General features: G+C 39.6%; 1 protein-coding gene across 43 annotated transcripts in view; it reads left to right on the forward strand.

Moving 5' to 3' along the window:
* INPP4A (inositol polyphosphate-4-phosphatase type I A) overlaps positions 1 to 12,888 on the forward strand; it is a 196,002-nt gene that overhangs the window by 161,730 nt on the left and 21,384 nt on the right. For 30 of the 43 annotated variants that reach the window (XM_037898601.2, XM_037898604.2, XM_043537560.1 and 27 more), the window contains 3 exons: positions 1,512 to 1,544; positions 8,029 to 8,201; positions 12,663 to 12,786. In XM_037898601.2, the coding sequence (XP_037754529.1) occupies positions 1,512 to 1,544; positions 8,029 to 8,201; positions 12,663 to 12,786 (330 nt within the window). The remainder of the gene's footprint in view (positions 1 to 1,511; positions 1,545 to 8,028; positions 8,202 to 12,662; positions 12,787 to 12,888) is intronic. The other 13 variants (XM_043537526.1, XM_037898621.2, XM_037898602.2 and 10 more) reach the window with 1 other exon arrangement.

The following is a 12,888-nucleotide window of genomic DNA, read 5'->3' on the forward strand; positions in this document are numbered from 1 at the left end:
GCGTGGGGCCTATCACAAGACCTGCCGGTAAATTGCCTCTGGTGAATCAACAGGCTTAAGCAAGCTCAGACGGGAGGGCTTCGCCCATTGACATAGATACCTCCTCTCAGGTAGGTGGATTAACTATGCTGACAGGAGAAACTCTCCCTTTGGCATAGGAGCGTCTTCACATACAGAACTACAGTAGTGCTGTATGTGAAGACAAGCCCTCAGAAGCATCACATTTCCTTGACTGATATACATCCAGAATAGAAATACCCTCCTTTCTATAAGTACTTGTGTGGGAAAAGTATTTAATTTATTTAACCATGACCATTGGCTAGAGATTAATAATAATCCGGTATTAAAGAAACCAAAAAAAAAACCCCCCAAACAGTTCTAAATTTGGTGAAAGTGGCATAGTAAAGCACTGTTGAAAGTATTTGCCATGCTTATTCTAAGGGTGAATTGTTGTGAAGGGAAACATTGTCTGAAACGGTGAAAGGAGAGACTTATCCAGAAAGCCTAAGAAATATTTTAGAAATAAAATGTTGCAATAGACTCAGATATTCACTTTAAAAACTGAGTCTTTTGCTCTGCTAAAATCTTTACTGAATGTTATGCAGGTTTTGTTTATCCAAAGTAGTCCCTCTAGCTCAGATGGTAGTCCCCAGGACTACTATTGAATTTGTTATTTTCCTCTATTATCTGCTTCCTTGACCAATAATTCTTGATATTAACATGACACAAGTTTCAGTTTTGTTAATCTACTAAACTAATATTGAATATTTCAGGACACGTTGTGACTCGGGTTATTAAACTTTGACTATATTCCTTTCTGAGTGCTCAATCCTCCCATTGAACGCAGTGCAAAACTCCCACAAGCTTCAGAGTGGAGTGCATTTGGGCCTTTGATATACGCCCAGTACTGGTCAGAGTGAACAGATTTATAAATTGTACAATACAAACTAAATATTGTGAAATAGCAGAGTAGTGATTCTAATTATTGCCGCCTTCTGAGTGCATTAATGTCACTTTCTGTTAAGTGCTCTGGTACTTTAAATTTATTGCTGTTCTTTTGCTGTTCTGTTTTAGCTGCCTTACTGCAAGCTTATTCTACAGTTGCACTGAGCCAGTGGTTCTCAAACTATTGTCCGTGGATTGGTGGTCTATGGAACACTTGCTGATGGTCCACAAACAGCAAGCTGGTCTCATGGTACTGGCTTCTCCACCCTCTTTTCAACTGCCAAATCAAATTTTAAAAGCAGCTAAAAATGTTCACAGGGGAAAATAATATTAGGGAAGCAATTGCTGTAGTTGCCACATGGTGGTTATGTGATCATGAGTAGTGGGGAGAGGTGGTCCACATAATCATACTGGGCGGAGAGGTAGTCCATGAGGCAATATCTGTTGAGTTGTGGTCCACTCTGTGGAAAATGTTTGAGAACCCTGCACTGAGCATTTGAGTTGCTTATGTTGAGACTGTGTTGCCGCTCCTTAATCATGCATGTTGCACCTCCATTTCTGTGCAGATTGCAGCCCCCCTCCTGAAGAGTCCAGCCCAGGTATGTGCGTTTTCCATTCATGGCTTCTGCAAATTGCAATTTTTGTTTGTATTTAAAAATGGAACAAGTGTTTTGCTGATATGTTATCTAATACTGCATTGGAAAGACGTGCAAGGAAAAGTGTTATTTTTCCCCAGTGAGCCCCTTTTTACCAAATAAAAACATTGTAGGAGGAAGACATGAAAGTAAATATAGCTACAAGTATCGCTTAACTTCTATAAACTCATACTGTCTCACTGTGAAATCTGATAGGTTATTATTTCCTAAGGAGAAGTGGAACAGGCTCACTGTAGAGTCTGGTAGCTTTATATCAAGTGTTCTCAAACAGGGGGTCATGAGGTTATTACATGGGGGGTCGCGAGCTGTCAGTCTCCATCCCAAACCCTACTTTGCCTCTAGCATTTATAATGGTGTTAAATATATAAAAAAGTGTTTTTAATTTATAAGGGGGGTTGCACTCAGAGGCTTCCTATGTGAAAGGTGTCACCAGTACAAAAGTTTGAGAACTACTGCTTTATATGTTGATGAGAAATGTTCAGTGATATTACCTTTAATTTCTCTAGTTGACAAGTTCTAGTAAATTGATTTGAGAAGTGCTAACGTAGGACCTGTTCCAAAGGCCATGGATATCAATTGTAATGTGATTATTGATTTCAGTGGACCTTAGATAATGCCATTTATTGGGTGTTAAATTTAGTATTCTGAATGGGCGTTAGGAAATGGAGCAATCTGATTGGCTGATAGAGGGTAAGTAATTGCTTTGTGGGTGTACCACAGCATTGTAGGCCATCGCAAACTTAACGTTCAGAACACAAATTTGAAAGAGTTTGATTTCATAGTCTACCTCTCCTCTTCACAACACCAGAGAGTTTATTCACAGTCTCTAAATTATTCTGCTTAAATATTGCCTCTGTCTCATATTAAACTACTGTGATTTCTCTCTCCTATTGGAGATCAGTTTGGGAGTGGGGCAGAGATTTGATTTCTGAACTGACACAGCAGTCACATCCTCTGGGCCAAATGAAATCTTCAAGAAATTAAAACCATGTCCTTTAAACTGACCCCCATGCTGATCTAACTTTCATCTCTTTGCACCATAGCTAGAGTATGTAAAAATTCTCCTCTGTTATACACTGCGTATGTGTATCCTTATTCCCTGCTGTAGACAAGATACAGTGATCTTAATCTTCAAAGTGCAATACAAACAGTCGTCCTAGTAGTGGTATTGCTGTCTTGTAACACCCCCATGAGGTCGGTAGGTGAGAAGTATCCACTTCTTACAGAGGAATAAATTGAAGCAAATCAGTTAGGGCCATCATGTTGAAAACGGGGTACCTAACTAAGCCCTTGTCCACACTGCAGTTACGTCAATGCAGAGCAGCTTACATCGACCCAATTCTGCAAGCATCTACATTAAGATTTCACTCCCACCAAGGTAGCTCACCCACTGCACTGACTTAACTCCACCTTCACAAGAGGCATAGAGTCAGCGTAGATGTAGTTAGGTCAACGCAGTGTCAGTGTAGTTACTGCATTGCTTACATCAACTGTTGCTGGCTTTCTGAAGCCATCCCACCATGCCCTACACTGACAGTTCAGTTGGTGCAAGCGCTCCTGGTAAAGACATGCACCGCTGACACAAGGAGCAAAGTGTAGACATGCACAAACAATGTAATTATTGCAGTGGCTGGATGCCAACATAAATTAGGTCAACTTAATTTTGTAGTGTAGACATACCCAGTTCAGAAAAGCACTTAAGCATGTACCTAACTCTCATCGGAGTCAGTGGGACTTGAAGGCATGCTTAAATATATTATTGAATATGGATGGACTTGAGCCCTGTTGTGCTGAATCAGGGGCTAAACGCTTAGGTCAGATCTTGAATGAATAATCTGGTTTTCAGAGCTGCTGAGTAAAAGTGCAGCTTTAGGTGCCCAATGCTTTGATATATGACCCTGCCTTTATTGCTCTATTCTTTTTATTGCTGTCGAAAAGGAAGATATAAACCACACACACACACATACCTTTCCCCCAGTACACCTCTGTGTGTACACATTAACTTAAATAGACTTTCCAGGGATAAAAGCAATAGGGCTTGCATGCAGTAGTCCTGAGAGGAGCTACTTATATGTCTTGATGGGTCATTTTCAGTAGCTAATTTCTGTGCTCCATGTCCCATCATCACAGCCTTTCACCTATAGAAGCTCTTTCTCTTCCTCCCATATGCAGTGTTTTTCTGCCTTGGCTGCATTCTTTTTATCTCATTATTTCCATAGGTTCTTCCCTGTGGAAAGCAAAATGTCCCTGGAGGTGTCTCCCATTTAGGCCTTCCTCCTGGCTTCCTAATAGCAATAAATAGAGAAGACATATGGAGCCAAATCCTGACATCCTTTACCAAGCAAGAGTGTCCTCAACTTCCATGGGTACTGTCTCTTAATGGGTACTCTGAGATTTGGCCTTCAGTCTGAAGCAACTTTTTAAGATAAATTAGAAACTTTGATAAAAGGGGGATATTTATAAACAAAATAAACAAATGGCAACTTTGAACATTTTTGACCAGATCTTCAGCTGCTGTAAATCAGCGTAATTGCCCCTCTCACTCCCATCCACACCTCCATTTACTTTGAAAGTTATATTGACTTCAGTGGAGCTATGATAATTTACCCTAGCTATAGATTTGCCTGTCACCAGATCGGGCTCCTCCCGAGAGCCCCGTTGTGGCTCCTGGGCCTTCTTAGACTCCACACATCCTTTTTGTCCATTCACAAACCCCTTCTTGGGATCTGGGTTTATTCAGATAAAATAAACTAAAACGTAAAACTCACTGCTCCAAAACAAAATCCATCCATGTTAGCCTCTTGTTAGGTCATTCCCAGGCCTCTCCTGCTTGGAGCCTCAGTCCTAGGTTCCAGGACTCCCTGCTGAAGTCTCCTCACTCATAGTCATCTGTGATCTCCCTGAGCATCTGCACATCACTGCAGCCTCCTGCTGCTCTTTCTAGGGAAATCACCTGATCCATACCCAAGTGTGGCCCCTTAATATCGGAATTGGTTGGCTCCAGCCCTTCAGGGGCAAGCCATCCCGTTAATTGTCCCATAGAGAATGTATTGCCATTAAAGTGTTCTGGTGATTTCATAAAATGTAAGCGCAGAGCTCAAGTGTACTGTGTTGTCACAACAGAATTAAAGTACCTGACAGTGTTTCAAAATCTTTTGTTTTATAGAATGTATAGTTCCAACAATAAAATCCTGTTAAGAATATTGTTAAAGAAAACACAAACAAAAACCTGATTGAGGAAAGTGTATATATGAGTACCAAAGACAATTTATTTTAAAACGGCCAGTGGCTGTCCAATCCTGATGTGAATCTGTCAGTTATTATTCCTTTCCTCTTAGTTTATAGTCAGTTGCTGCTGCTACGGTCAGATTTCTTTAATTTACATGTGTGGCATCTCTCCTCTCAAATTAGAGGGAAAAGCAATGTCACACTGTTAAATGACAGGATTTGAATTTCAGTATTGATGTTCCAAACCATAAATAAAATATACCAATAGAGGAAAGGTTAGTGCACTCCCACTGAGCCATGAGAGCTTACGTTACATGACAGCTGAACCTTGGGAAAAAATCCAAGAATTGCATTATCTTTGTGAATTCTCTTTTTGTAATGCTACTGATTTACAGTTTGATTAAAACAGGTATCCATGTTTTTTAAATGGATTTGTTGACAAAGACATATAATAATTTTGAATGTTAACTCCCCCTGGATTATTTAAAAAGTTAAATATTGCCATGTGTTGGAATGGCTACATTCTAGAAGATATTTTCCATTCTTTTTATCCTTTTATACAAAGCTCTTTAAAGAAAATAACAAGAAATACTTTCTTTAAAATCATCTGTATTTTGCTTTCTGAGGGTTCATAGTTCCAGGTTATGACTGTGACAGTTTCGGTCACAGAGACCACCTTGGGACTGTTACCTGATGTGCTGAAATTACCTCTGAGCCCGTTTTCTCTGAAGACTTGGGACTCCAGAACCCTGCCGTGTTGAGCCAGACACGCTAGTCTGCTGCAGCACAGACCCAGGTCTGAACCACGCTCCCAAAGCTGCAGGCTTTAACTGAAAATCATTCAGCAGGTCACCTATCTCCAGCACCCAGACACCCAGTTCCCAATGGGATCCAAATCCCAAATAAATCCATTTTACTCTGTATAAAGCTTATACAGGGTAAACTCATAAATTGTCCTCCCTCCATGACACTGATAGAGAGAGGCACAGCTGTTTGCTCCCCCAGGTATTAATCACTTACTCTGGGTTTAATAATAAACAAAAGTGGTTTTATTAAGTATAAAAAGTAGGATTTAAGTGGTTTTAAGTAATAACAGACAGAACAAAGTAAGTTACCAAGCAAAATAAAACAAAACACGCAAGTCTAAGCCTAATTCATTTAAGAAACTGAATACAGGTAAATCTCACCCTCAGAGATGTTCCAATAAGCTTCTTTCACAGACTAGACTCCTTCCTAGTCTGGGCCCAGTCCTTTCCCCTGGTACAGTCCTTGTTAGTTCCAGCTCAGGTGGTCACTAGGAGTTTTTTCATGACTGCAGCGGCAGCCCCCTTTTGTTCTGTTCCTCCCCCTTTTATAGCTTTGGCACAAGGTGGAAATCTTTTGTGTCTCTGGGTGTCCACCCCTCCTTCTAAATGGAAAAGCACCGGGTTTAAGATGGATTCCAGTACCAGGTGACATACTTCCCAGTCTAGCTCACAGGAACACAGGAAGGCTTACAAGTAAGCAGAGCCATTTACAACGAATTGTCCTGGTCAATGGGAGCCATCAAGATTCCAAGCCATCATTAATGGCCCACACTTTGCATAATTACAATAGGACCTCAGAGTTAACTTCGTATTTCTAGTTTTAGATACAAGAATGATAAATACATACAAATAGGATGAAGACATGCAGTAGGATATAAGCTTTGTAATGATACTTCACAAGAGACCTTTTGCATAAAGCATATTCCAGTTACATTATATTCACATTCCTGGCATATTTTCATAAAGCATATGGAGTGCACCATCACAAGGGCATTTGATTATTTTGGAAAAACTGTATAATAGAGAATAAAAGACAAGCTGTAATTCTTTGTTAGCTCTTCTGAGCTTTCCTGCTACTAAAGTAAGGTAATTATGTCCAGTGGAACAGAGCCAAATAACTTCCTTTCATTCAGTTTATTAGATTATCTGTCTCCTGCATAGGACAGAGGTTTTAAAAGCACAAAACTGCTGGACTTGTCATTTATGATGTTTCTGTTAGCAAGTTTCCATAACTTCCCTCTTTGGATGGTTATCAGGGAAACTTGTATTGTTGTTGGCTCTTAACCATAGACTTCAATTGAAATCCTGACAGCTTCCTGTCAGAGGCCTGAAGTGATCCTGTTTTTGCATGATTATGCAAAAACATCACCTTGTATGGTGCGGCCAGTCTGGTGGTGATATGACTTCCATTTCAGGACTGTACTGCATGTTAAAAATAAAAGTGATTTAAATAGCTGTTTTCCCTTTTTAAATTTCTATTTTAAAAAAGACCAAAAGCGGAACACCTTTCTACCCTGTCTTGTACTGTGGAAAAAGTTTCAGCACAGTGTCTGATTAACTTTTTTCACAGAATGATGAAAGTGGGCTTAAAAAATTGGAGGATGGTTAAGATGTGGGGAGGGAAGAAAGGAGTAGAATAATGGAAAAACTGAACTACTGGGACTTCTTATGGTAAATGAGTTTTAGAGAGGAAGGGTGGTGTAATGGTTAGGGTACTAGTATGGGAATCATGGGAATCTTAGGGTCAGTTCCCTGCTCTGTCACTGGCTTCATGGGTGACCTTGGGGAAATCACTTAGTCTTGCTGTAAAATGGGGATAATAAGACTTCCCTACCTCACAGGGGTGTTCTGAGGATAAATACATTGAGGATTGTGAGGTGCTGGGAGCCATGTAAGTACCACAGAAGGGTAAAATAGATTTAGGAGAAGCCTTTTTGACACCAAGGGGCAGAAGAAATTTAGTAGCAATTAGCTGTACTATGTATCTGTCATAGAATACAGTTTGGCTTTCTTTCCTCCTATCTTCCTCCCCTTTCATAGTGCTTTATAAATCAGTTATTCTGCTGCCTGCTCTTTGTAGGCAAATACGGCAGCTATTATATGCTGAAGAATATCCACCACCCCAGCCTTGCACAGGAGAGCATTCTTTATTGATCTATTGTAATAACAAGTCTTTTTAAGGACATTACAGTATGGTACTGAATAGCACTGGAAATAAATGGGCCAGCCAGGAAAAATAAGCTGCTATTAGACTATGCTAAATACCCTGTTATCAATAGTGTTCCACTTTAAATTGAGCCAGAAGGTTTCTTAGGACAATGGCTTTAACATTTTTTTTCTTTTTCAAAATAAAAGTATTTAAAATGTCTTTTTAAAATTTTTTTTTTAACCAGGTGAATGGAGTGAAGCTCTTTATCCCTTGCTGACAACGCTCACGGACTGTGTAGCCATGATGAGTGACAAGGCAAAGAAAGCTATGGTCTTTTTGTTAATGCAAGATAGCGCTCCTACAATAGCTCTGTGCCTGAGCCTTCAATATCGCAGGGATGTTGTCTTCTGCCAAACTGTAAGCAAGGAAGTTTCCTGATATGATTACAGTTAGACTTGTGGTGGGTTTTCTAGGAGTCTGAGAGACTAATGTAGTTAGAACTGATAATGATCTTTTATACTTACTGTCTTAACAGCAGTGTAGAAATCAAATGCAGCCTCCCCTCTTGTGCACCATGCTGTTCGGATATAGCCATAGGAAAAATAGTACTGCATATAGGTACCTACCAATAAAATGAATTGTCTGCCATCTCTGTCCTGTATGTTCATTTAAAAATTATGCTAATTTAGTAGAGCTGTCAATTAATCACAGTTAATTCACACGATTAATTAAAAAAAATTAATCGTGATTAAAAAAATTGATCGCGATTAATCACAGTTTTAATCGCACTGTTAAACAATAGGATACCAATTGAAATTTATTAAATATGTTGTTTTTCTACATTTTCTTATATATTGTATTCTGTGTTGTCATTGAAATCAAAGTGTATATTATTTTTATTACAAATATTTGCACTGTAAAATGATAATCAAAAGAAATAGTATTTTTCAGTTCACCTCATACAAGTACTGTAGTGCAATCAATCTCTTTGTCGTGAAAATGCAACTTACAAATGTAGATTTTTTTGTTACATAACTGCACTCAAAAAAACAAAACAGTGTAAAACTTCAGAGCCTACAGGTCCACTCAGTCCTACTTCTTGTTCAGCCAATCGCTAAGACCAACAAGTTTGTTTACATTTACAGGAGATAATGCTGCCCTCTTCTTATTTACAATGTCACCAGAAAGTGAGAACAGGCATTTGCCTGGCACTTTTGTAGCTGGCATTGCAAGATATTTACGTGCCCGATATGCTAACCATTCATATGCCCCTTCATGCTTCAGCTGCCATTCCAGAGGACATGCTTCCATGCTGATGACGCTCATTAAAAAAATGAGTTAATTAAATTTGTGACTGAACTCCTTGGGGGAGAATTGTATGTCCCCTGCTCTCTTTTACCCACATTCTGGCATATATTTAATGTTCTAGCAGTCTCGGATGATGACCCTGCACATGTTCATTTTAAGAACACTTTCACTGCAGATTTGGCAAAACACAGAGAAGGTATCAATGTGAGATTTCTAAAGATAGCTACAGCACTCGACCCAGGGTTTAAGAATCTGAAGTGCCTTCCAAAATCTGAGAGGGACGAGATGTGGAGCATGCTTTCAGAAGTCTTAAAAGAGCAACACTCTCCTGCGAAACCTACAGAACCCGAACCGCCAAAAAAGAAAATCAGCCTTCTGCTGGTGGCATCTGACTCAGATAATGAAAATGAGCATGCGTCGGTCCACACTGCTTTGGATGGTTAACGAGCAGAACCCGTCATCAGCATGGATGCATGTCCCCTGAAATGGTGGTTGAAGCATGAAGGGACATATGAATCTTTAGTGCATCTGGCACGTAAATATCTTGTGACACTGGCTTCAACAGTGCCATGAGAACACTTGTTCTCACTTTCAGATAACATTGTAAACAAGAAGTGGGCAACATTATTTCCTGCAAATGTAAGCAAGCTTGTTTGTCTAAGCAATTGGCTGAACAAGATGTAGGACTGAGTGGACTTGCAGGCTCCAAAATTTTACATTGTTTTATTTTTGAATGCAGTATTTTTTGTTCCAAATTCTACATTTGTAAGTTCAACTTTCATGATAAAGTGATTGCACTACAGTACTTGTATTAGGTGAACTGAAAAAATACTATTTCTTTTGTTTTTTTACAGTGCAAATACTTTTAATGAAAAATAAATATAAAGTGAGCACTGTACACATTGTATTCTGTGTTGTAATTGAAATCAATATATTTGAAAATGTAGAAAACATCCAAAATATTTAAATAAATGGTATTCTATTATTATTTAACAGTGTGATTAATCGCAATTAATCTTTTTAATTGTTTGACAGCCCTATAATTTAGGCAAAAACACTGCTGTGTAAAAAACAAACAGAAAGGGTGGAGGGAGAAGAAAACATGATCAGCAAAACATTTCTTCCTGACCTGCAATAGATTATTGCCTGCATTAAGTGCAAAACTGACAAATATCATTTTTAATATGTTACTTAAAGCAGGGCTACAAAATGTATCAGATATCGGTGGCAGGATTTGAGGAGGAGAGAACCAACAAGGTCTAAGGCTATGTCTATGCCGTTCTTGAAGGTGTAATTTGAAGTTTAGGCAGGCATACATGCACTACCTAGCTAGCACAGCTAAAAATAGCAGTGAAGTCATGGCTTCATGGGCTATTACAAGCCCTCCTGGGTCCCCTGGCCATGCGCTCATGTTGCATGCGTTGCAGCCAGTGCTGCCGTGTCTTCGCTGCTATTTTTAGTGAGATAGCTAGATTAAGCTAGAGTGAGTAAGTGTATCTGAGCTGCAGTCACACCTCTGACTGCAGTGTAAACATGGCTTTAGAGTAATTCGCTGGAGAGAAGTCCAGCTCCCAACTCCAGCTGCTTGGAAACGTAAGGGTGCTGGGATTTCTACTCAAGTGCTGTCCCTGGACCCTGCTTGGGGGCTCAGACTTTTCTGTCTTCCTCTGACTAGAAGATGTCTGATAAATTTGAAGGGCTTCCCACATGTCTGTCTGCTGAAAGACAGAAGGAGCTTTCGCACTCTCTTCTCGCACCTGATAGGGCCAGTCTACACTACCGCGTAAGTCGATCTAACTTACATCACTCAAGGGTATGAAAAAGACATCCCCCGATCAACGCACATTAGATTGACCTAAACGCTATCCACACCAGTGCTATGTCGGGGGAGAGCGTCTCCCACTGACATCGCTTCTGCTTCTCGCTAAGGTGGAATAATTATGCTGATGGGAGAGCGCTCTCCTGTCGGCATAGTGCGTCTTCACCAGATGTGATACAGCGGTGCAGCTGCGCCAATGTAGGACTGCAGTGTAGACTTGCCCATAGCCTCCTGACTACTCTGTGGCTTCTGCCTCCTCCTCAGGCTTCTGTTTTCCAGGGTCTCCTCCTTCTGTGAATAGCTCCAGAGCCCGTCTCTGCTGTTTCTCCTAGCTTTCCCAAACAACAGCAGAGTGAAACTGACTTGATTATTGTTAGTTTTACTGTTGCTCTTGGGGTTTTGAATAGTAGAAATGAAAACTTGATGGGAGTCAGTTTTCACTCAGCTGCCGCTTGGCATAGCTCTTAGCAGGAGCAGCAGCACAGGTACTGGAGTAATCTCCCTGCAGTCTCGGATAGATATTTCCTCTAGGGTTCAGTTTCGGAAGTCTGAGTATTGGTTCACATTTGCTACAATTGGGTGCCATAATATTTTAAATTAAAGCTTAAATTTTGAGTAATTGATACTTACTTTCCTCCTGTTCACCAGGGAAAGCTGACAATTTGCCATTGGTGAGTAGGCAAGTAGATTATTCTATGCCCTCTCATAGTCACGCAGTCTTTGCTTAAACACATCAGTGCTACTTGACATCAGCTAAATTGGAGGTTCATTCTGCTAATTCACTACACGCCATAGAAAAAAACATACTCAAATTCTCCTTACAGATACTCCTTATGATTTTAAATCTTGGTGCTCTAGTTATACTTTGTCTAATAACCTCAAATCATCAAGTTTAATTTTACAGTAACTGTTACCTAGTTTAAATAGTTCAAACAGCCCTTAGCCATCTTCTTTCAGCCTAAATGATCCCCCAAGGAATTTTCATGTGGGGATCAATTCAGAGACTATTTTATACAAAAAGCAATTGATAATATGGGCAATTTCTGTAAACCACTTGCTGCTGTTAACAAGATCTGATTTGAATAAAAAAAATGTCCCCCTCATAAATCAAACTTATTTCCTTCGGCTTAATTCTGCAGTGAAGTCATAATCCTGTGTTAGTGGCATCAGTCACTTCCCTTGGAAATGATTGTGTTGTTACAAACACGGAATTAAGACTCCACCACAGTACTGGGACCTGATCCTGAGAAGTGGTCAGCACCAGCTGCTTCCACTGAAGTCAGCAGGTGTTCTGTGGTTCACAACACTATAGGGAAATGTTTGCATAATAAAAACAGGCATTGTAGCCTTTAAACTTTTTTTAAAATGTGAGTGGAATAATTTCTGTTATTAATGTTAACTAGTTTTAACTCTGAAACTTAGATTTATGTCTTTTACACCTGTAATTGAAATTGTTTTCCAAGGAAATCTTGAAGATTGATTAATAAAACCTAGATTCTAATACACCTGGTCATGTGAACAAAACTAATAGACCTGAAGGCAACAGGAATCCCTGTAAATCAAATAAAATATTTCCCATTTTTTATTAATATTTCTCTTTAACTGTGAGGAAGGAGTGTCACTTTTAAAGAAAAAGAGTATCAGTTTGACAGCTGTTACAGCATCTCTTAGATATTACGATGCTTTCATTTTGGATTAGAGAGACATATTATCTAGAGTTATTTTACTTTTGTATTTCTTCTCTTCTGTAGCTGACAGCTCTTATTTGCGGTTTCATTATCAAGCTGAGGAACTGCCTGCATGATGATGGATTCCTAAGGCAGCTCTATACCATTGGTCTGCTGGCGCAGTTTGAAAGCCTTTTGAGCACATATGGTAAAATCACTCTACATGGGTCAAGGCGGGTGACATTATGAATTGACAAGTTCAGCTTAATATAGGCCACAGTTGCAAAATGAGTGTGCAGGATTTGGAGTA

The sequence above is a fragment of the Chelonia mydas genome, chromosome 1 (genome assembly GCF_015237465.2).
Source record: "Chelonia mydas isolate rCheMyd1 chromosome 1, rCheMyd1.pri.v2, whole genome shotgun sequence".
In the NCBI taxonomy this organism is placed as follows: domain Eukaryota; kingdom Metazoa; phylum Chordata; order Testudines; family Cheloniidae; genus Chelonia; species Chelonia mydas.